Source organism: Lactuca sativa, chromosome 5 (genome assembly GCF_002870075.4).
Source record: "Lactuca sativa cultivar Salinas chromosome 5, Lsat_Salinas_v11, whole genome shotgun sequence".
In the NCBI taxonomy this organism is placed as follows: domain Eukaryota; kingdom Viridiplantae; phylum Streptophyta; class Magnoliopsida; order Asterales; family Asteraceae; genus Lactuca; species Lactuca sativa.
In genome coordinates this window covers 328,445,826-328,470,600 of record NC_056627.2, presented here as the reverse complement: position 1 = coordinate 328,470,600, position 24,775 = coordinate 328,445,826, and the positions used below count along the sequence as shown (strand labels likewise).

General features: G+C 34.2%; 1 protein-coding gene and 1 long non-coding RNA gene across 3 annotated transcripts; both read right to left on the bottom strand.

The window, feature by feature from the left end:
- Nucleotides 1–2,741: 2,741 nt before the first annotated feature.
- Nucleotides 2,742–3,515, bottom strand: LOC111889557 (uncharacterized). The gene has a single exon (XM_023885702.1). The coding sequence runs from the start codon at nucleotides 3,513–3,515 to the stop codon at nucleotides 2,742–2,744; it is 774 nt and encodes a 257-aa protein (XP_023741470.1).
- Nucleotides 3,516–14,767: 11,252 nt separating this feature from the next.
- Nucleotides 14,768–17,450, bottom strand: LOC111889578 (uncharacterized). Of its 2 annotated transcripts, none has more exons than XR_002849577.3 (3): nucleotides 16,385–17,450; nucleotides 16,209–16,291; nucleotides 14,768–16,109 (listed from the first exon to the last, which is right to left on the bottom strand). It is a non-coding gene; the product is annotated as an uncharacterized LOC111889578 (long non-coding RNA). The 2 variants fall into 2 exon arrangements; XR_002849578.3 differs by having other exon boundaries at nucleotides 16,224–16,291.
- Nucleotides 17,451–24,775: the final 7,325 nt, after the last annotated feature.

Here is a 24,775-nt window from a genome sequence, read left to right as displayed (position 1 = left end):
AAGTAGGCCAAAACGGTCTAAGCCCATTGCTATAGCTCGATGTTATATATGGGGCCCACACATCTAAAACCGAAATCAACATTTCGTGCACTAATATTTCGAGCATGTTGCTACCAAAATTTTGAATATTTTTAAGCCTCTACCACAATTTCAACAAACCATGTTAGTTACACTTTTTAGTTTACTTACATTCTAGTTTACAAACAATTTTTTGTATTCCAAAATGCATAGTTCGGAATGCAAGAAACAAATCCGTAATAACTTAAGATTTGTAGTTTTTATTCTTTTTTTATTTAACCATTACAACTATATAATAATCAATAAGTACCTTAAAATTTGGTAGTACTCCTTGAAGATAAATAAGTCTAGAGTACCCATTAAATGTAATTATGGAATAATACTATCAGTCCAAAATATGAAGATCGTAATCTGGAATGCACTGAATACGCTCGTTTTAGGAATGTAGGTTAATAGGACTTTTTAAATTTTTTTAATAATATTGTTAAATTAAATTTTAAATTGACATATGTTAAAGCAATACTCCGTATTAGTCCGGAAAAGAACCAATTAATTCATTCGAAGATCGATTTGCATGGATGTTGTTAAAACTGTGTTTTACGGATGAAATGAAGTTATTTTCTTTTACGAGCTTTCAGAATTATTTCAGACTTATGCTTATAAATGTAAACTTTAATTAAAAAGAATTTGTTATAAAAATTTGTTTTTTATGGTATTATGTTTAAGTATTAAATTTTGTTGGATTGTTTTTTGTAGATCAAAAATATAGATGTTGAATTAGCAAAAAAATATCAAACACTAAACAACCAAGGGCACCCATAAAATTAAGAAGAAAATAAGAGTGCGTGTTAAAGTTTAAATTGAAAGCAGATATAACTCTGAAAGACGGGAACAGTGCAAATTTAGAAAAACCTGTTATTGTAGACTAGTTGACATTTTATAATTTTTTTTGTTATGGATACATTTTATAATGTTTTGATTTATTTTTGGAACTACTTCAATTTTATAATACGTTTTTTATATATATTTTATAACAATTTCCGACATCCGGTGACTCGAGTGATGAGGATGTTTTGACAATAAAATATGAAATACTACGCCTTAAGGACGAGTAACAACATCTTGGTGATATGACTTCGTTAGACATTATTCATGATTATCAATGTGCGAAAGAGCGAATTGTAATATTGAAAATCTCATTACCACCTTATGCTAGGATCGTAGAAAACTAGTGTTGTATAATATACAAATGCTTATCATTACGATATAATATACAACAATTTGTGAACATAAAAGACATCATCAAAGAAACACATATGACAAGTGCAATAATAGAAGAACGAGTCAAATAATTGGTAATTGTTCCGCCTAATTGAGACCTATATAGAATTGTTTGAAAATCATGTAGACACTGCTAGTTTACGCCACATGCAAGTTCCCAATTATCCTGGTTTTATGCAAAACAAATAAATTTAAACTCTTAAGTGTGCATGCAACCCTAATAAATATCTATGTTTTCTCTATTGAATCTATAACTATGAACATAAAAAAAAATAAACCCTAAGAACACTAGACTATTTTCCAAAATTCTAAAATAGGGTTAAGGATTACATACCCTGATTGTTATTATAGCAAATAACAAAGAAACCTTCTTGTAGATCCTTTGGAAGCAAGCATCACAATTGTCCTGCCTCTAATGGAATCACACCCAACACAAGCAAGAGGATAAGAAGAGAAGGGAGAAGATTTTCATCCAAAGCTTCTTAAAGGAAAGAGTGCCAAGTTTGTGAACGGTATGACTCTTTATATAGCTAGGGTTGCTTGGTGTCAAAGCTAGGGTTTAAGGAGGAAACCCTAAATCCCTTTGCTTGGTGACCAAGCAGCCCATTCCCCTCATTTAAGGGGCTTGGACGAAAACTCTTTGGGTTGCCCAAGTGATTTTCGTCCACCTCATCCAATGAGGTCCTTGGGCTTCTTTCCTCATCTTTCAATAAATAACCAAATAGACCCTGCATTTTTAATTAATCCAATTAATTTCTGATTAATTATTTATTAAATAATATGTTTTAGATTTAATATATTATTTTCATAATATATTAATAAATCAAATATTTCAATTTATTACTCAAATAATAAATCAACCTCTCTCTCTCTCTCTCTCTCTCTCTGTTTGTCTGTTTCTCTCTCTCTCTCTCTCTCTATCTCTCTCTCTCTCTCTCTCCAAAATCATCATGTCTAGTTGCTAGGTTTGAGGGCAACCAAAAAGGATTGTGCTACTATCAATTCAAGTTTATACCAATTATAGTTATGGGCTTAGACACCTAATCAAACATTTAAATGTGAACCTGTCAGGCCCTAGAGCTTTTTCGCTCCCACAAGCCCAAACCACATTTTTTATTTCTTCATTAGTGAATGGAGATACAATTTTGATAGCGTCTATCATAGTCAAGGACTTGAAGCTTGGACTAATTAATTTAGGTTGCGAAATCCATTTTTCTTTGAATTTGTTTTGCAAGAACTAAAGTACTTCACATTTAACCTCCTCCGCCTCAGTAGTCTATTTTCCATTCACCAAAAAACTGTTAATTTTGTTCCTCTTATTCTTGATGTTGATCTACCCATGGAAAAAAATTTGTGTTTTTATCTTCGTCCACCAACCATTTCACTCATGATTTTTGTTTCAAGTCTAACACCGCCATTTTCTCCATTTCTAATATCTTTTGTTAGCCTTCACTTCGCGTGTTGAGTTTAGACCGAGTTAAAGTTCTTGTCTCCGCCATTTTTTTGAGATGAGAAAATGTGTTCTTTACAAGATTCAACTCCTTTTTTTCTTCATTATGAACTATTCTGATCCATTTTTTGATTTCAATCTTCAAATACCGTAACTTTGCTGCTAGGTATGCATCCGGGTTACCATAACCAACAAAACTACTCCAAACGTTTTTTATAGTACTGTCAAAACCATATTTCATCATCCAAGAGTTGAACATCTTGAATGGGGGAGGACCATAATCAGATGCCTTAGAGATGAGAGTGATAGGGATGTGGTCAGATAATTCTCTTGCATGAACTGTGACCGCGAATGAGGAGAATGATGACAAGAAATTAGGGCAAGCTAGAAACCTGTCCAATTTACTCAGTTTGGCTCCAACCCTGCTCATGTATGTATACTTTTCTCCACCCATACTAAAACCGAATAGTGTTGCCTCATGAATGAACCCATTAAACGTGGAAGCACTAGATGGGCAAAACTGAGAGTTGAATCTCTCGTCCGACCTTCTCACAACATTAAAGTCCCCAAAGAGTATCCAGTTCCCAGGTTTATTGTTTTTAACTGCAAGAATTTCGTTCCACATGATCTTCTGATCACAGAGGCTATGAGGTCCATATATATTAGCGAAGATAGTATCTCCATTGGTGGCAATCCAATTACCAATCGTGATAATGTAGCGTCTTGATTTTATTACCTCCCTTTCTGAAAACAATTGGTATCCCATATAGATAATATGCCACTTGATCTTCTTGAAGAGTTCACCCCTTCAAAATCAAAGTCTAGTGACCCCCAACATCCTAGAACGTCAATGTCTCCATGGTTAGTGAGTTGAGTCTCTTGAATACCTATGAAGTTGTCCTTATGGAGGTTTTTTAATCATCTAACCCAATTGACTTTCACCACCTCTCTTATTTCTCTAACATTAAGTGACATGCAATTCATTTGGAGCTGTAATTCTCACCGATACATCCCACGACTTCAGCAAGGACTTGGTTGTGCACATCAAATTGAAAACCAATAGCAGCCCCAATTTCAACAGTTTATCGTAATTCTTCTGATTTCGAGCTTTTATCATTGTCGTCATCATTTTCAAGGGTGTGGTGTATCTCAAGAGCCACGACGACATTGTCGATGGGGGTTGGTTGAACCGGTGATGAAGGAGGAGGAGGATGGGCTCAAGGAGTCGATTAAACTGTAATTAATGCACACTCCAAACAAAACCATTAGGTTGGAACTTTTGTAACAACCGAATTACATTAAAAACTAAAAATTAATAATTATAGAGATTTTTACTTGGGTTTTTTACATAAAAAAAAAAAAAAAAAAAAAAAACATATAAAAGTTTCATCCTGTTAAACTATGGATCTTTTGATTCCATCAAGATATACACTCACACTATATTTTAGAACTTATGTATCTGGACCAAGCATTTAAACTTTTATTCATGAGCTTTAAAAAGAAAAAAGAGACAAACTGTTAAATCTCAATTTAAAGTGGCATCACCTACCTTTATATCATGATATATGTATAGGCGAAGCTGGTGGGCAATTTATAAAAGGAATATTTATTTGAGATATGGGAAGTCCAGCAAAGACAAGGACTAAGGAGACAAAGAGGCAGCTTCCAGAAGACCAGAAGCATGTGGCCAACAGGCCAAATGCTACCACTCATTATGCACAAAATTGCGACTTCTGCTCTATTGCTCATCCCCAATCACTCGTAAAATTATTCTACAACATAAATAATAATATATTATTATGTTAAGTATATATAAAAAAATAGCATATATCATATATGTTGTTTTCGGTTTAAATTATATATTTTATTTTTTCTATTTATTTATTTTGAATTTTTTATAATTATGATATTATATTGCCGATTCGATAGGTTATTATGATTTTGTAACATTTTTTCCCAACTAAAGATATCCAATTTTATTTTATTTTTTCTTATTTCACTACTATAACAATATTTTTGTTAAAGACGATATTATTTTGTTATGAAAATCCAAATACATAAATATAAAAAAATGCAACAAAGTAGTGTATTTAACAAGTTTTTCTATTAATGAAATACTACATTTAACAAAAAGTAATATGAAAAAAATAAATAAATAAAATAAAATAAAAATAATTGTTACTGTGGTCAGGTCGGCCCCAACATATTATAAGGCTTCTGCAAAAACGAGAAAACATGTCGTCTCTCAAGATACAAGATACTTTACTTTGAATTATTATTATTATTGATTTATTTTTTTTAGAAATATTGCAAAGACAATAATAGAACCCTTAGGCTAAGGATATAGTTATCACCAACCCACCAACCCATTAGAAAAGTGTTGTCACATGTGTTTCACGTCATCTTCACTATATATTCACCGCCAAACAACTAACGATTAGAAATGGTTACTACTCTACCTTATTTATCTTTTGATTTTTTTTATTTAATTTTGCCATTACATTAAACAAAAACATTAAAACATAAATAAATATTTTACATTAATTAAAAATTCATTACATTACTTAAAAAACATAGAAATTTAAAAACAAAATTACTAAAAAAAACATAAAAAATAGAAATTCAAAACCAAAATTAATAAAAAAAACATAGAAAATACTACTCGCCGTAATCATTGTCCTCGGCATCATCGTCATCATTCTCATCATCCGCATACTCATCCTCATCGTAGTCATTGTCATTGTATTGTCTTGCATTGCCTGTATCATATATGCTCAGTCAAATTGTGAAGTAGATTGTGATGTATTTTACTGTTTTGTATTTCAAAAGTCTTTTGAAGTATGTTGGGTTGCAGACTTGTATTATTGCAGATGGATTAAGTATATCGTTCGGACTGTATGTACAAACAACCCCACACCCTTCTTCTATTATCATGTTATGTAAAATAACATAAACTTTCATCACATTCATCAATTTCGACCTATCCCTTGCTCGTATCGGATGTTTGATTATGTGTCAGTTTTGTTTGAGGACTCCAAACGCCTGTTCAACATCCTTCCTTGCAGATTCATATGCTAACTTGAAAAAAATTTCATTTTTCATCGGATGGATATGAGTATGACTTGACAAATGTAGCGTACTATGGATATATTCCATCACCAAGGTAATACCCATAATTATATTATAATGTCCCATTTTCAAAAAAAAATTCACTTTTAAATAAGGATAAATCATTGTTTCTCCAAAAACCAAGTCAGAGAACATAAGTATCAAATTTTTTCTAAAGTACCTGAAACACAATAAATCAACATATGTAAGCACGAAGCTTAGTGAGTCCCCACCCCCCCCCCCCCCCCAAAAAAAAAAAAATTACCATATATATATATATATATATATATATATATATATATATATATATATATATATATATATATATATACACACACACACATATACATATATCAACATATAACTGTATCGGGTCTATAGCAACCCCGAGCCCAGATCGGCTCCATCGGGTCCGTATCAACCCCTAGTCCATAATGACTCCGAGCCTAGATCGACTCCATGCATACAATATACCATTATACCAACAATATTCACATAGAAAAATGCATCCTACATACACAATTCAGTAGGCCGACATTGGTGCCTTCGACCCATGAGTATATTAAGAAGACTCGCCTCGTAGATAGCAGCTAACACACAATATCTTTCACACAAGAAGACCAGTACTATGAAACACCTATTCAACAACAAGGAAATACCCACTCAGTCTACATTTTATAACCCCCGAATTGACTAAAAGTCAACCATGGTCAAAAGTCGACAGTCAAAGTCAACTTTGACAGGTCTTCACGATATGGCCACTCTGAGAAAAAACAAACGGTAATCTGTCGATTGCGACGCCGTGGCCACTATTGGCCACACCATGGCAATGTCCAAACGAGATGGTCGCGAAACTTCCAGTCGCCACACCATGGCAATTGGGAGCCACACCGTGGGCATTGGGCACCAACAACTTAATGGATTAAGTTGTTATGCCTCAATCCCAATTGCTCAAACATTTAAATCTGGACTCCCTCATGGTCTTAATGGATAAGGTTTCCAACTTTATCCATTAAGACATTCAATTAAGACAAGATCTCAAATTCTAAGTTCTTAATGATAACACCAACACATAGGTTCACTCAATAAGCCATGCAAGCCACGTTTCCAACCAACTCGAAGGTCCAGAAGCTAACAATTACACTCAAAGGTTCTGTAGTTTACTCAAACTCCAAGAATAAGAATATTTGGGACTAAAAGCTCATAAAACGGCCAAGAACTAGATCTAGATAACTAATGATCAAGGTAGAGACTTTATACCTCCAATGATACAGAAATGAGATGAAGATGATGAATCTAAGTTGGAACCACACTTACAAGCAACACTAAGAGCTCCTCCTTCCTTCAACCTTCACAAAAAATGGAGTTCAAGCGCTCAAAACACAAATAGAGGCTAGTTTTTGGATGAGGGTTCGTTTTTAAAGGGTTGAGGCTGTCAAATGAGGCAACCCTAGGAGTTATTGTCCTTAAATAGCACACCAACCCCGAGATTAGGTTTTTAGGCCCAATGGTTGCCACACTGTTGCGAACATTACGCCACATCGTAGCTAAAACCGAATGTATGTTTCTTTATTAATCGAGTGTCACACCGTGACACTCCAATGCCACATCATGGCCAGGTCAATAAGACAAAATAAATAGATAACACTTTAAAAAAAGAATACCTGGAAAGAGGATGTTACATATAATCATGTCCATTTACAATGTATGACATCTTTTGTAACATCCTAAAAATCATAAGTAAAAATTTCATTTTTAATTCAACAAAAAACCATCAAATATTCATATTAAACCATCCAGAAGTATGTCAAAGTAAAAATAATTGTCAAAGTACAATCCCAAAATTATAAAAGTGCGGAAACATGGGTGGATGCACTACGATCAAGTTGGACCCTTCCCTTTCGAACTGGAAGTACCTAAAACAAAACTTAAACCGTAAGCACAAAGTTTAGTAAGTTCTCCCAAAATACCACATACCATACATACAATGGGCTTTTCCAGACATCCATCGGGCCTCGTCCAGCATTGGGCCCCGCCTAGTACAGATCTGTCAGTAACATGCGATGGGCCCCACCCAACACTCAACAGACCTCACCTGGCATCAGGCCCTACCCGATATGCATACAAACACATACAATACATGAAAGAGTCACACAAACAACTAGCATTCTAATAACAATAATCAATGGGCCGTCATTGGAGCCTTCAACCCGCCAAACACTTTGAGAAGACTCACCTCAATCAAATGATGAACAATCACATGCACAGGCTACTGCTACGATGGCTCCTTAACCGAGCACATTAAAAATAACTCTAATTAATAATCAGGGTAATAACTACAACTATACGCCCAATCATAAACCCTCTCACAAAGGGTAAAAGACGCCTTTACCCTTCCTACCCTAGGCCCAACAAGCCATGGACCAATTCCAAAAGACATAAGGCCCAATAAATGGCCCAAAAGGGTTTTGGTGAGTACGCTAAGCGTACAAGCTCTCGCAATAAGGGAAAACGGGGCTGAAACACGTTAAGTTGAGCATACGCCTATATGCACCCCACGTATGCTCCTGATTGCCAAAACTCCCATTAAGCACTTAATTCCTTAAGTCTAAACATCCAAATCACAGATCTAGTTCTTGGGAAACGTCTTAAATGATAAAGTCATCAACTTAATGCCTTTGCATGGCTCAAAGAGGCCCAAAATCCATTTCTAACACTCCAAATTCATAATATGACCATCAACTCTTGCATGGTTGAGCTAAATCCATCAAGATGCCATTTTTATGAACAATGGACCTCAAAACATCAAGATCTACTATTCTAATCTTCTAGAGTAGCTTATACTCGCATGAATCGGCTCAAGGGATCAAAATATGCCAAAAACCCTAACTAGCCGAGATCTGAACAAAGAATCACAAAGATTGAGACTTTATACCTTGTAGAAGATGATGAAGGTGAGTAGATTCCGGATCCACAAGCTTCAAATCAACAAGGGCTTCTCCAAAGGGTTCTTCTCTCTTCAAGATGCACCAAGCACACACCAAAATACACAGAGGGCTTAATATTCTCTAAAGAGGGATTAGGGTTTCATGGAAGCTGCTTTGGGATGAAGGAGGCTGATCGTAGAAGAGGTCTTGGGGTTATAAGGTGCTTAAATAGGGTCAAAACCCTAAATTTAGGGTTTTCCCCTGGTTCAAGTACGCCCAACGTACTCGGGAAACCCCATGTCCAAATTTTGCCAAGGTACGCCCAACGTACTCGAATTATGCCCAACGTAATTACCAAAAAGCAATTTAATTAAACATATAGAATTTAGTGAATTTATATGGGAACCAGGCGTTACATGTTTGGTGCTTTACCCTGCAAAATGTCGCTAAATAACGGAGATGCTCTAAGCACATTCAAGTCATTGTTTGACCTTGTCATACCAAAGAATGCATGGCGAAACCATAGGTTCTGTGAACCAACTGCTTCTAATATAAGAGTTAGCACACCATGATCACCTCGCATGAATTGACATCGTCTTGCATTGGGACAATTTACCACACCTAATGTGTACAATCAAGGCTACCAAGCATTCCTTAAAAACGATGTTTTGCTTGATGTGCGACATATAACTGTTCGACATCACTTCTAGTCGGATTTCGCAATTATATGTCACGGTAAAGCTCTATAACATACTCACAAAAAAAGATATGCACATTCTCGACCTGTCCTCTCAAACATTTTCTAATACTCATTTGAAGCTTTAATGGCTATGTCGTATGCCAATTGTCTAACTGATGTAACTTGGTTATTTGTTTTTATTTTAGGGTAAATTACACCATTCGTCCCTCGTGCACATGCTAGAAAGCGTGTTTAGTCCCTATTTTCAAAAATTAACTCGGACCGTCCCTCGTTTGGTTAATAGTTGCACACTAAATCCCTCATTAGTTTTAATTTGCGAGCTACATCCCTTGCAAGACCTAAAATGACTAATATGCCCTTTTATATTTCTTTTTCCATTTAATTTAATGTTATAATTATTATTTTTTAATTTAAAAATAAAAGAAAAAACAATATGGCCCCATTTCATTCCCCCACCCGAACAAATCATTAGATGAACACCACATGCATCTCTCAAACACCATACATCCATCGCCAACTTCCCAATTCAACCCTTCTTCGTCAAACATATACCTTATAACACCTTAAAACCCACCACCAGCTTCCTACCTCCTCCTTTGTCGGGTTACATCACCATCGAAACACCCTTTTTGCACATATGTTCATCATCACAAATCGCAACCAACACTCAATTTAAACCATACCCTCAAAATTGGAAAACCCACCACAGTCGGAACCACCTTCCTACACCCTACACCATTCGAACATCATCAGTTCATTGACTCCAATCAACAACTACCACCTACCTTATATTACTCTCGAATATAACCATCTCTATCCCCCCAGTTTTTGAATTATATCTTTACCAAAACCGCCTAGAAAAACAACCAAATCAGCCCCTAAAAACCATCTTAAACACGACCCAGAATGTGATCACATTTCCGTCTCCATTGTCGATGGAGAAGATTTTGGTTCGATCAGAACCCGCTTCTCCGATCTGAATGTCCATCATCTTTGATTTATAAGTTTAGGGTTTAGTTTGGTTTCGTTTGCAGGTTCAGGTTTCATTTTTTGAGGTTTGAGTAATGACTGGTGGTGATTGTAGGAGGTGCTGGTAGTCTATGAGACAGAGTGAGAGAGATGACTGATTAAATTCAAAGAAGTAGAAAGGAAATTAGGGAAAGGATAAATTTCAACTTACTTCTCTCTTTTCAATCTTCTAAATTGGTGCAAATTGAGAACAGTTAAAACGAGAGGCGACTTAGGGTTGAGTGGAGATATGAGATGGTGGTGGTGATTGTGGTGTTGTTGATGATTCCACCGACGATGGTGGTGTTGTTGATGATTCCATGTACAGTTCCTTCTTGAGTTCTAGGGTTTGATAGAGGCGATTAGAGGAGGATGGAGATCGACTGGTCCGATTTTGGTTTATCGCATTTGGGTGAAGCTGAAGGTGGGGTTGATGGGGCTTCGCCGGCGTTGGGAGTGGCTGAGAATGGGGGACAAAGGTAGAGGAATAGTTAGGAGGAGGAAGCGGGGAGGGGTGGGTTCATGTATGTTTATTTAATGTTTTTTTTTTCTTTTTTTTAATCTAAAATAAATAAAAAGAAAATTAAAAAAGAAATAAATAAGGGCAAAATGGTCTTTTTATGTCCACAGGGACGAAACGTGCAAGTTTTAAACCAATGAGGGACGGACTGAGTTAATTTTTGAAAATAAGGATTAAACACGCTTTCTGGAATGTGCACGACGGATGAATGGTGTAATTTACCCTTTATTTTATTATTATTATTATTTTGTAATTTGGCTTATTTAATGTAACACTTTATTTGTCGGATGAATGGAGGCTCTATTTGATCTAATGACCATGTTCTCTTTTTTCGTAGCTAAAGTCTCATTATAACAAATTATAAGGTTTTTCGTTGGATTCGTTAAAAAAACTAAAGTTAATCTATTGTAATGTTTTTCAAAACTAGTTCTTTTCTAGTTCGAGTTTAAAAAAATCCATCGTATATTAAAGAGAAACTTAGTAATCAAAAGCTAAAATCACCTAGAAACGATTGGGATATTATTTGAGATAATGTAATGTCGGTTTATTATTACTTTTTCATGTTATAAATACTAGTTGTGAGACTCATATGTTATACGGGTTGGATAAAAAAAATATGAAGGTTTAAACAAAAATTTATTTAAATTTGAAAGTTAAAATTTGAATTTAAAAGGAAACATATTACTGAGTTGTAATATTGTAATTTATTGGTTATTTTCAATTAAGACAATTATTAATTAAGGTGTAAATATGATGTGTTAATTAAGAAAGATAAAAAAAAATGAGAAAATGACAAATGAAAAAAATATTTATTCAAAAATACCACAAAATGACAAGTGTCTCTCAAGGTTATTTTCACTATTTTCTTCACACATTTTCATTCTAATCTCTCCCAAATCCTCTCAAGGTCCCTGGGCCTTGTTCTAGTAGTTCCTAAGGTTTAGTAGCGAACCTCCAGAGCGCCAAAAAGCCCCAAGAAATATAGGTTTTGGTTTAAAAGTTATGCTCGTGCAAAGTTCGGTTTCTCGCTTAACCACCTGTAAGTTGAGTTATGCTTACAGTGTTTTAAGTATAACTTCTATTTAAGTTCATTATTGTTATTATGAACCTATAAAGAAGATTTATCAGTGGTTCCAAATTGTTATACTGATTGATCTACTTACGAGGATGATGAAAAAGCTAGATTTAGTAAGGTGTTTAAATTGGGCTTTCCAAACAATATACTATGTACGCTAAACGGATCGTACCTCCAATATGATCTTACATGGTTGTCTCTTACTAGCTATAGATCAGTAGACTTTGAATTAATGATGAATCTAGACTAATAATTAGTCGCAATAAAAATTAGACTGAGACTTAGTGATAATGATACTAGGTAGTGATAATGATACTAGGTTACGTCAAAGGAAAAGATAGTTGCTAGGAGCGAAGCGCTGTCCGAGTGTCGAGTCATCACTTTAACAAGTAAGTGCATAGTCTCTTTCATGAACATGATTTTAATACAATTATTAATTAAAGTATTAAATATTTGTAAAGAGTTTATGTGTGAGATATTGTTTATTGCTTGGAATACGTGTTAAGAACATATTTAATAATATATGATGTTTTAGGTCTTACAGAATATACCTAAATTAATTAAGATGAATATTAGGTAGTATCTCCTTAAGAGTATGGGTCAGATATACACGGAGGGTAGAACTCTAACATTTGTCTTTGATCTAAGATCACAGATTAGACAAAATCATTTGTCCCTAGTCCGAGAGTATGGATTGGGCATAGTCATTTGCCATTGATCCAAGAGCATCGATTAGACATAGTCATTCGTCCCTAGTCCAAGAGTATGAAGTAGTTACTATCATTCGTCCCTAGTCTGAGAGTATGGATTGGGCATAGTTATTTGTCATTGATCCAAGAGCACGGATTAGACATAGTCATTTATACCTGATCCGGGAGTATGGATTAGGTAAAGCCATTTGTTTTAGATCCAAAAGTATGGAACGTGTCGTTGTGAGGATCGACGGGGTGGGGTAAATTGCTTATATGAGGTGAAATTGTATCTTGCGAGTTTTAATACATACATATATATATATATATATATATATATATATATATATATATATATATATATATATATATATATATATATATATATATAGGTTTAGGTTAATTTGAGACCATGCTAATTTTGTGAGACCGTGAGACCAAATCTAAAAATAATTTAAAAATGCAAAATAAAAGGAAAAATACAAAAATTCTTTTTTTAATTATTATTTTCATTACTTTAATTACCTAAAAAAATAAAAAATAAATAAATAAATTACCGTTTTTTTAAATACATGAAATATTCTAATAGAATATTACACTGTAAATATTCTAATTTGATTTTTAGAATGTTAGAATATTCTACTAGATTTGTTACATATGTAAAATATTATAATATTCTACTAGAATATGTAAAAAACAGTTTTTTCTTTTGGTATTTGTTTTTGGAAAATATAAATAACGAAAATACTATTTGAAATTTTTTTTTCGAAAATATTCAATTATTTGCATTTTAAAAATGTTTTTATCTATAAAATGAGTGGCTAGGATTGCGTCCTACGATCTCACAAAATTAGGTCGTCTCATATGAACTTAACCGTATATATATATATATATATATATATATATATATATATATATATGTGTGTGTGTGTGTGTGTGTGTGTGTGTGTATAGAGTCACATCTTTTACTTTTGTTACACTTTTGATGTATATAAATATGAATCAAATAGATGTAAACATTTTACTTAATCAATGTAATTGTCGTGTTTATTTTAATTACTGTGATGCAATTGTTGTGATACTACATATGATGTCATCCATCCCCGAACATTTTCGTCGTTCCGGTTTGGGGGTGTGACAGTATTCAATATGGCGATTAAATAAAGGTGTCTTATTTATACTCAAAAGTTTGGGGCCATATGGGATTAAAAATATTCTTGTGTTTCACTTTGCATGTTTTGACTTCCCGAATAATAAGATTATTCAAACCATCCACAGTCGATCATACTTTGGAAGTAGGTATGAAAGAAGACTGTCATGAATCTGACTGTAGATTGTCTAAAGTGTTTTAGACATAGCAAAAGTTTGTTGCAGGGTTCATGAGTGCTCCTATAAGATTAGAGTATTGGATTAAACCCACACTCACTTGGATCGCTTCATGTATTTTATCACGAGTGATTGGTGAGACGATAATATCTTATATTCTTAAAACCGAGACGTGTGAGTTGTATTATGTAAGTCGGTTGCACATTGATAATATGTAAACGCACCAGTAACTTGGTGTTATAAAACATATTGTTGTGTGTGATTTGATGAGTAGGTACAAGCGAGTATTGAGTCAAATTTTATCCGTTCCTTTTACCCAAAGTGGATAAAAGCGATATTTGTGGGCCCCTCGATGATTTAGTGATGATACCCTAAGCGCTTGGCCAAGCCGGGACTAAGTTGGTGTGTTTCAATTGTAGCCTATTGTCAGTCGTCATAAATCGTAAATCGGGAAACAACACATGAACAGAGAGTATGATTAAAATCCATGTCTCAGTTCATACGATATCCAGAATGGAGGAATATATGACCCCTTATCTAATGGACACGTTTCTGATACGGTCAGAGTTCAACAACGACTTTTGAAAGCTACGATTGCTGATCAGGTTCCGAAGTCATACGCAATATAGTTATTAGACGTATCCAAGTGGGAGATTGTTGGATTGGATGTCTAAGCCCATAACTATTTTGGTATGTACTTGACCCGATTGTAAGCATGGTCCTTTTGGGTTGCCTTCACCATAGCAACTAAGAGGATAAACTAAGAAGAAAAAGGATTAATTATGATTTATTAATTTATTATATGAATAATATATTAAACGAGAAATCATATTGTTTAATTAATATTAGTGAAGAATTAATAAGAATTAATTTTGTGGCTAAAAGACATTAATTAAATAAAGGGGACTAGAAGTATCAATTGTGTGATAGTTGAATATTGGGCTAATGGACTCCATAGAAGTTGGAGTGGACGAAATCTATGGGGAAACCCATTAGAATTCGTCCAAGGCTTCTAAGGAGGGAGTCCATGGGCTGCTTAGGGCCTAAGCAGTCAAATTAGGGTTTCGTAGTTGAAAACCCTAATAGCCTACCTATATAAGGAACCCCTAAGGCCCCAAAAATGTGGTGAAGTAATCCCTAAGGGTTCTTGGTCGTTTTTGGTGCTCCTCCTCCTTCTCCTAGGTCATCTTATTGCTCATCGTGTTTGTGACTCCATTAGAGGTGCAACATTTGAGGCACTAAGCTTTCAAAGGTCAAGATCAAGAAGGATTGAGATTTTTATTGCTATATAACAATCAAGGTAAGATCTAAACCCTTATTCATATGTTAATTTGATTATTGTATGCTAGATCTAGGGTTTATGAGCTTTGGATGATTATTGCATGTTCATTAGAAAAACTAGATCCAAAGCTTTAGGGTTTGCATGTACACCATAGGATTGATGTAGTGCTCAAAACCCTTTAGTTACCTGGAGAGTAAAGTTTCCGAATAACACAAGAAACTTTTCAGATTTGTAAAAACATGATCAACTATTGTCGGAGCTCTTCTTAGGTAACTCCATTTCTGTTGTTCACATGGGAAACGACATGATATAAAGAAATTAACTTCATTTGTTATAATAGGTAAGATATAAACAGATTAAAAGTTGGCATTTAGTTTAAAGTTCAAACCTTGCTACAGTTCTTACGTTTATGGTGTTGCCAGTCTAAAACGGAAATGTAGAGTCGTAGATGCTATGCAATATGGGTGATTTTGTCTCCCTAAAAAAAGGTAGGATAATGATACAAAGATAAGAGACTACAAAAAAGCTTCACGACACTTTATATCTATTTAAATCATCGTACTCATCTTCCATGTCAACAATATTTTTTTGAAGACTAAATAAATAAAAAGAAGCACCAATGACACTCACTTTTCAACTTTAATGGGAAAGCTCTAAAAAGAATGTAATCACAAAGCATGATACAACAGATATTCTCAATTTCTAAAACCTTTGTGTAGCCTGAACTGCAAATGTAAAATTTCAGCAACAAAATTACATTAAAATAACGTTCATAAATAGCAAATTAAAAAAGGTAGAATGAGGAAATTTAGAAAATAATTGACCTTCTTAGTTCTTACGTTTAGGGAGCCACCAAACTCATCCATTGAAGTTTCTAATGATTTTGGCTTAGGATTCAGAAGAGGCCCTATAATTTGTGAAAGATTTTGGAACATTTTGATGTCATGGTTGTACAAACGAAATCAAACGAAAAAAAAAAAGATGAGAAAAACCTAGTTACCTGGTAATTCGTGATGGCATCCAGGGCACTAAAATAACAAAATTCACCCTAATAGAAAAGGGAAAGAATCAATTTGCAGACTGAAAAACAAATAGAAATGGTAAACAACCTGAAACGAAATAGGAATAGTCAATTTCATGTGGAAATTGTGGAAAATCAATATATAATTGAAGCTAAATGACAACCTAAACGCATATATAAGAACAGTAAACATAAAACAAAGCAAAAACCCAAAAATGCAAATTAGGTGATACGTAATTACTTCCAAAGTTATCAATTTCAAAACAAACTCACTTCATAGTAATCCCGCAAGCCTAATGTACGCTCCTTTCTTTGGACGAATCCGGACATGCGACCTTCTAGACAACAATGAAGCAGGTGGAGGATAAATCGATGATGCAAAACAGAACATAAGTTGGTCAATTGGTTATATGAATAGAAAATACGAAGAGATATATCCGGAATCTGACTCTATATGTTGGAGCCGAAGAGAGCCAATAAATCCCATTTTGAAACCATGTGTTTGAATTTCATAAAGAGGGGGAGAAGCCATGATGGTAACGCACCTGAAATCCAAATCATCGTCATCGTCATCGATCTCATCTTGAATAATTGGTGGGTATGGAAGAAATACCTCCTATGAAGAGGTCATATGACGGTGGAAGAATTGGTAAGAGATTAAGACGACCGGGATGACGGGGTAAGAGGAAGGCGCTGGGTATCTAGAGCAGTGGTGACCACTGTGACAGATGATCGTTCCCTGTCGGGTAAATGTTAGAGGTGTCAAGTGAGCAAAGCAGAGGTCAACTGAGAAACCACTGATTTAGAATAGGGGATAATGGCGGTGACACTCTGATTGGTAGTGAAAAGCGGTGAGGAAGCGGATGAACAACACGTGTAGACAGATAAATCGATTGGGTTAAGCGTCGATGATCGGTGGGGTGCTTTTAGGGCTTGCAGGGGAATAGAAACAGACACGTATAAACGGTGAATAAAAAGAAGCACACACATATACAAATAGTTGTCCACAAAGATTGGATACAATGGCATAAACTGCCCACAACAAAAAAAATCACTAATAAATCCAGAAAATGAAAAACAAACATAAACAAAGGACCAAAACTGCCAAAAAACCACCAAGTTCACTATTCCTAACAATGGTTCCTTTTTAATATATATATATATATATATATATATATATATATATATATGATGGGTTTTGGTCATAAGAACATCCTATGTGCTCATACAAACCCTAATGCATATATCTAGGTTTCTCTATTGTACATGCAATTCATCCAAGACTATAAACCCTAGATCTAGCATATGATAATCAATATAACATATAAATTAGGGTTTAGATCATACCTTGATTGTTATGGAGCAATAACAATCTTAAATCCTCCTTGTAATGACTTTAGAAAGCTTAGAGTCACAAATGTCACTCCTCTAATGGTTCACAAACACCAAGAGCAAGAGGATGAAGAAGAGAAGAGAAGGAGGCTCTCAAAAACATGTGGAAACCCTAACAGATTAGTTCCCCACATTTTTGGAGCATAAGGGTTCTATATATAGTGAGGCTATTAGGGTTATCTAACAAGGAAACCCTAATTTGGATGCTTAAGCCCTAAGTAACCCATGGACTCTTTTCCTTAAAGGCCTTGGACGATTTCTAATGGGTTTCCCCATAGAATTCGTCCAAACTTATAATATAAGGCAATCCATGGCCCAATTGCAATTATCTTATAATTACAATTCTAGTCCCTTAAGTTTAATTAATCTCTTTTAGTCACAAACTTAACTCTTATTAATTCTTGACTAATATTAATTATACAATATGATTTCTCCTTTAATATATTATTCTCATAATATATTAATAAATCATATTTAATCCTTTCTCTCCATAATTTATCCTATCAAGTTGCTTTGGTGAAGGCAACCCAAAAGGACCATGCACCAACGGGTCAAGTACATACCAAAATAGTTATGGACTTAGACACTAATCCAACAGTCTTCCACTTGGATAAGTCTAATAACTATTCTGCGTATGACTTCAGATCCTGATCTGCAATCGTAGCTTTCCAAAGCCGCTGTCAACTCTGATCCTATCAGACACACGTGTCCTTTAGATAAGGGATCATATATTCCTCCATTCTAGATATCGTATAGATATAAGACATGATTTCTAATCATTCTCACTATACTATTTCTCGACTTCCGATTTATGACGACTGACTAATTGAACAAATCAAATTAGCCCTAGCCCGTCCGAGCATTTACGTTTGTCATCACTAAATCATCGAGTGGCCCAAAGAAGTCGCTTTTATCCTACTTTGGATAAAAGGAACGGATAAACTTTGATTCAATGCTCGCTTGCACTCACTCACTGAATCACACACAACAATATGTTTTATGACACCAAGTTACTGGTGCGTTTACATATTATCAATGTGCAACCGATTCGCAAGATACAACTCACACATCTCGGTTTCAAGAATATAAGATGTTATCGTCTCACCAATCACTCATGATACAATTCATGGAGTGATCCAAGTGAGCGTGGGTTTAATCCAATGCTCAAATCATATTCATAAACACTCATGAACGTTGCAGCAAACATTTGCTTATGTCTAATACTCTTTAGACATTCCACACACCAATTCATGACAGTCTTCATTCATACCTACTTCCAACATATGAACGACTATGGCCCGTTCGAATAATTTGACTGTTCTCAACCAATTAAATTATTCAGGAAGTCAAAACATGCAAAGTGAAACACAAGAATAATACTAATCACATACCTTTTATTTATCACCATATCGATTACTCATTATTTGTTGTTTCGGGTAATCAACTTCTTACTTGAATTATTACTACACTTGTCCCATGCTCCTAACATGCACACAATGTTTACCTATGGATCTTACTTTGTGAAATAGATCAAATTGAACACATTTCCAATCATACTCATTTCACAACTCCGAATCCTTTTCACAAGTGAAAGAATATCAAATTCTTGCCACTTATGGAATATGTTAGATTCTAACATTTTATGCAACGATCCTTTTGTAATGTCACTGCACTAAAGTCACAATGACTATTGCCAATGAAATAACAAAGTTCTCTATCGAAGATTGTTACAATACAGTTCCTTAGATATGATGTCTCTCACTCAAAGTACATTCCTTTGAACATCCTTTTGCATAAAAGTTTCTAATCTAGACATACTTTTTTTTTTCAATATTCAATTCCCAATATGGAAACGTTTCCATATTTTCCATATGACAACTCATTCTTAATAGAATCTTATCTATTCATAATAATGTCGATATGGTCCATCCAATACTATACTTCCAACTACTCACAAGCGACCAATCCTCGGCGAACTTTGGATTGTCCTTTGATAGTTGTTTAATTATCTTAGTCAAAACCGATTCTTGTCCTTTTTCCTTCTAAATGCGCTAGTCATTTGGAAAATTTTTAGAATGGTCAAATATTAGAGCATTTGCAATCGATCCTATACCCGAAGCGTATGGGACACGATGCATAATGTCTTACATAAAGATTTGATACTTTATGAATCTTCTGCCATAATATTTTATGTGCTACATTCTCAAAATTCGAACTATGAAGAGGAAACACTATGTATTCTTGACTAAATTTATTAACATTCCACAACCTAAGCCTTTAAATTTGAAATGAAGCATAATATTCTCTCCCTTAATTATAGCAAAACAACTATTCAACCCTTACAGCTTTGCAAAGTATGACTCTTGTTTTCTATAATTAATATTGTTAACTTGCAACATTTGCCTTAATAATCATACAAGCATAACATTTATACTCCCACTATCACGATGATTATTATAAACATAACACTTATGCTCCCACTAGCTTTGACATGTATTCAGAAACAACTTAACTTTCAGAAAAACAATGCCTATTGAATTTCTTTAAGTTCATATTTCTAATATCCAATGCTTTGATAATCTTTTATCAAGGCTTCTTAAACTTATACACCTTTACCTTAGATAGTTCATATGAGTGTCTAAACAATTCAGACTAATTGTCAAATCTCACAATTCGAATCATGGAAAGGGATACCGTAACCATAATCGAATTCGAGAATCCAATTTTCACAATCACTATCTTCTTAAAATCTCTCTTAGTGAAAGCATTTCCTCACAGTCATTTTTCATGAAGGAGGGAATCTTATGACACTTAGATTTTAATGGTGTATGTGTTCCTATCGATGTGAATTTGTTAAAACCAAAGTTTACGACAAATTCAAACTCATATGGACCGAACTTTCTTTAATCTTGATTTCTTGCCTTATGGTAGCACAACTACCCACCATGTCTTCCAAGTAGTTAAGCAGCTCACCCTTTCCTATCAATGTACTTTTCATTGATCAAGGTCCTTGCCTTTTATGCATTCAAATGAGAGCTTATAGGGCTCATATGCATAATTAACTCAATTGGAACGGCACAGAAACAATATAGTGTCAACACGATAGGTTGTAAACCTCAACTCATGTGCTAGTGATGATCGATAAGGTTTATTTTGATTTGTTCTTGAAACCTTTCAAGACCATTAAGACTCCCACTAACTCCTAGACATATAAGATTCTCTTGTCAATAAACATTTCTTCACAAACAAATATTCAAGAGTTAGTGTAGTTTTTATCAAAACACTTCATAAATTGGTCCTAGTTGGTTTTTGTCTTATCCAAGACATCACAACTTTCCACATTTGATGAATGTTATAAACCTTCTTAAGACTTGTCACTCAATGTCACAATCTTAACTCTAAGACTTGTTTTGGAACGAAGTATGATTGACTTCTTGATTTAACCATTTCTTCAATTCTTGATTCCTCTTCTTAGACATACAATTGCACTAAGACTCACTTAGAGGATCAATTGAGATATGGTTCTTAATCATTAAGACATATCATAAAGCATAAAAGGTACTCTCCCTTCTTCTTAGAATAAAGAAACTTTTATCTTTCTGCCTACTTGATTCTTCTTATTCGTTATGCTATTGATTTAAACTCTTTCAAACAATTCAGAATTACACTTAATCTAATAAGTATAATCATATTTACCAAACCTTTAGTAAATCATGACGAATATCTTTGTTATTTTTGTGGTGGAATCAACACACAACTTTGTGTACTCGATCTCTTAGTTCTTCATTTGACACTTTGTCACTGAATTAGTCTAATTTCCAAATATGAAATTTTTTATTCATCATGCAACCAAGTTGCATAATTCCAAATTTCTGTCCACCTGAAACTTGGGCGATGAGAACCTTTCCTTATTCGGTAAATTTTCGACATTTTCACAAATAACATAGTTAAGAATCAAATCCATTATTGCTAATAATAGAAACATTTTAACATCAATTTTTCATACACGCCATTGTAAGGATAAATAAATAATATTTATTTTATTGCGGAAAAATTTGTCCTTACAATGCAATTAATTGAAAAACTATGCTAATACATCTTTCTTAGCAATCTAATACTAACTCTAAGTAGCAGCTCAAGAATCTAATCTTCAAGTAATGCGATCGAAATCCATTCCTTCACGGTTAGATTCTGCTCACTTCTTCCTTTAAGCTTCCTCTCTTTTCTTTGATCCTATAAAACATCAATTGTAATTTTATCACATTATGTATTAAGAATCTAGAATAGGAGCTTAAAAGGGTTATTCAATAGATTTTACCTAAAGCAGAGCCAAACGTTTTGACTCTCGCATCTTTTAGATCTCTTAGGTAAATAGGACAGCTTCGTCTCCAATGCCCCTTCTCTTGGCAATAAAAGCAAATTGACTCTTTTGGAACAGCACATGGAACTACTTCAGATATTGCCTTTCTCTTATGATCAAATTATTCGATCATGGCATGTCTTTCGTTGCCATTGCCTATATCCATAGAGGTCTGGAAGGCAGATTCGCCAATCAACTTTACTTTTCCATTGCGCCAAACCATTGCTGATTCAACAGCAATAAGCATATAACTGAGATCTATAAGGGTCATGTCGTGGTTCATCATATAGTACTCTCTTACGAACTCACTATACGAGTTAGGAAGTGACTGAAGAACCCTGTCAACAGCCATCTCCTCACAGACAACGGATCCCAACATTCTTAACCTATCAATGTGTGACTTCATCCCTAGGACGTGTGCACACACCGACTTTCCTTCTTTATGTTTACTTGCCAAAAGGGCTTGAGTGAGCTTGAACTTTTCAAGCCTTCGAACTTGTGGGTTAGGGAGAATAATGGGAGGAGGTGGAGGAAGAGAAGCATGATCTCTTGTTCCTCGATCGAATCGTGGAATATCATCTTCATGTGGAAAGCTTATTCCACGGGATTTGGGAATACCATAGTTGTCATACTTTGACATCTACAAAATGGGAGAAAACAAATTCAAGTTAGTTGATTGATTGAGTCCTTAATAAATCACCCAAATGAGATATTTAGGCTAGGACTCAACACAATACGCTACAACCTAGAAAAGGGATGTCGTAATCTAGTTGCAGAATATTTGAAGGTAAGTGAATGACGATTCACTAATTTTCCACCATGAAAAACGGAAAAGAAATTTAAATTTTAAATTTATGAAAACTCCTAGATCCTTTGAGATTCATTGAACATTTCAATGGCATGTTTAAATCTCGATATGCCCCTGTTGTTTGTGACTAGGATGTCGAGGATCACAAAGCGGTGTGAATAACCATGCAAACTTACATGGTGCCCCCACATGTTACAGTCACCTATTTGATGTGCCGGTAAACCACACACGCTCCACCGAACTATGACAAACATTGAGTCACCCTTTTCTACCTTTGCTTAGAACCATTTAGTGTGTCGGTAAACCACACACGCTCCACTAACGTCTTCGCAAGGGCACAAAGTGTAATTTCATGGAATTGCATCAATTCACTTTTGCATAAAGTAACTAAGATTGGGAATTTGTAAAACATTTAGTTACTTTTGTACTTCATTATACTTATAATGGAAGGTTTCTGTCCTATCCTACCCGTTCGGCTAACGACCCTCCACTAGTCAAGAGTGCGGTGGGTAAGAGTGGATACCCATTCAATCGCCATTTTATAGGCAATTTCCTTAAACACCCCTTATAGACCAGCTTCGTGAATGAGGCCTACTAACGGTAAGACTGACTTTAGTCATATATATATATATATATATATATATATATATATATATATATATATATATATAATGTTAGACTTTTAATGTTATATATAGTATAGGGTGTATTTTACACTTTTAAAATACTAGGTGGTCAAATTTAACAATTATACTTTTAATTTAAATAAATTGTAAACCAAAACTTTATGGATTTATTAAACCTCTTTTAGTTATACACCTGAATTAATTAATAAAACCATAAGGGTGTGATTTGAACTTTTCAAAACAATGCTAGGGTTTTAGAATTTAACATTCCTAAATTAAACCTTTTAATTGACTTTTAAATTCCAAAACTTGAGGACAAGTTTTGAAACATTTCAAAACATTAGGGTTTAGAATTTAAATATACATCAAAATCAAACTTTTAATCAAAATTTAAATTCCCAAACTTGAGGGCAAGTTTTGAAACCTTTTTCAAAACATTAGGGTTTCAACTATTTAAATTTCAAAACTAAACTTTTTAGTTTAAATTTAAACTATAAAACCTAAAGGGGAAAAATTGAAACTTTTCATAACACAAAGATCAAATAACAAATAATATAAATTAAACAATTAATTTTGTCATTATCTATATTTGACCTAATTTCAATTTCTTGCAAAATAAGTTACCCAATTAATACAAATAATCCAATCTTTATCATATAAGGAAGTTATTATCTAATCAATTGGTAATTATTTTGTGTTTTGGCAAGAATATTCTGTAAGAAACAATAAAAATCGTATTTTATAGGTTTGAAATGAATATGGTAATTATCCTTAAGCAAAACAGCAACAAAATCCGAAATTTCCTCTGTCTGACGCTCCGACTCACCGAGTCACACTTGGGAACTCGCCGAGTCAGGTCGAACAGTAAGCCAGAATACGATTTTCAGCTACATAATGCATCAATACAATAGAAACCAATCAAGGCTCTGATACCACTGATAGGTTTTGGTCATAAGATGTGACACCCAAAATTTTGCAAAAATTTTAAACTTTTAAAACCCATCTTACATTAAATTAAAGCAACTTAAATAGTCATAACATAATCCATCTACTTAATAATCTTGTTAAATAAGTGCGGAAGTAATAATAATAATAAGGTCCCAACAAAAATAACTAGCAGTGATGTCCCGGTGCTCCATGTCAAGCCCTAGCCTCTTTAATCTTAACACCTGAAAAGTTATAAG

Bases quoted from the DNA above. Each gene is read 5' to 3' on its own strand.
- LOC111889557 (XM_023885702.1), bottom strand. From the start codon at position 3,515: ATGGGATACCAATTGTTTTCAGAAAGGGAGGTAATAAAATCAAGACGC.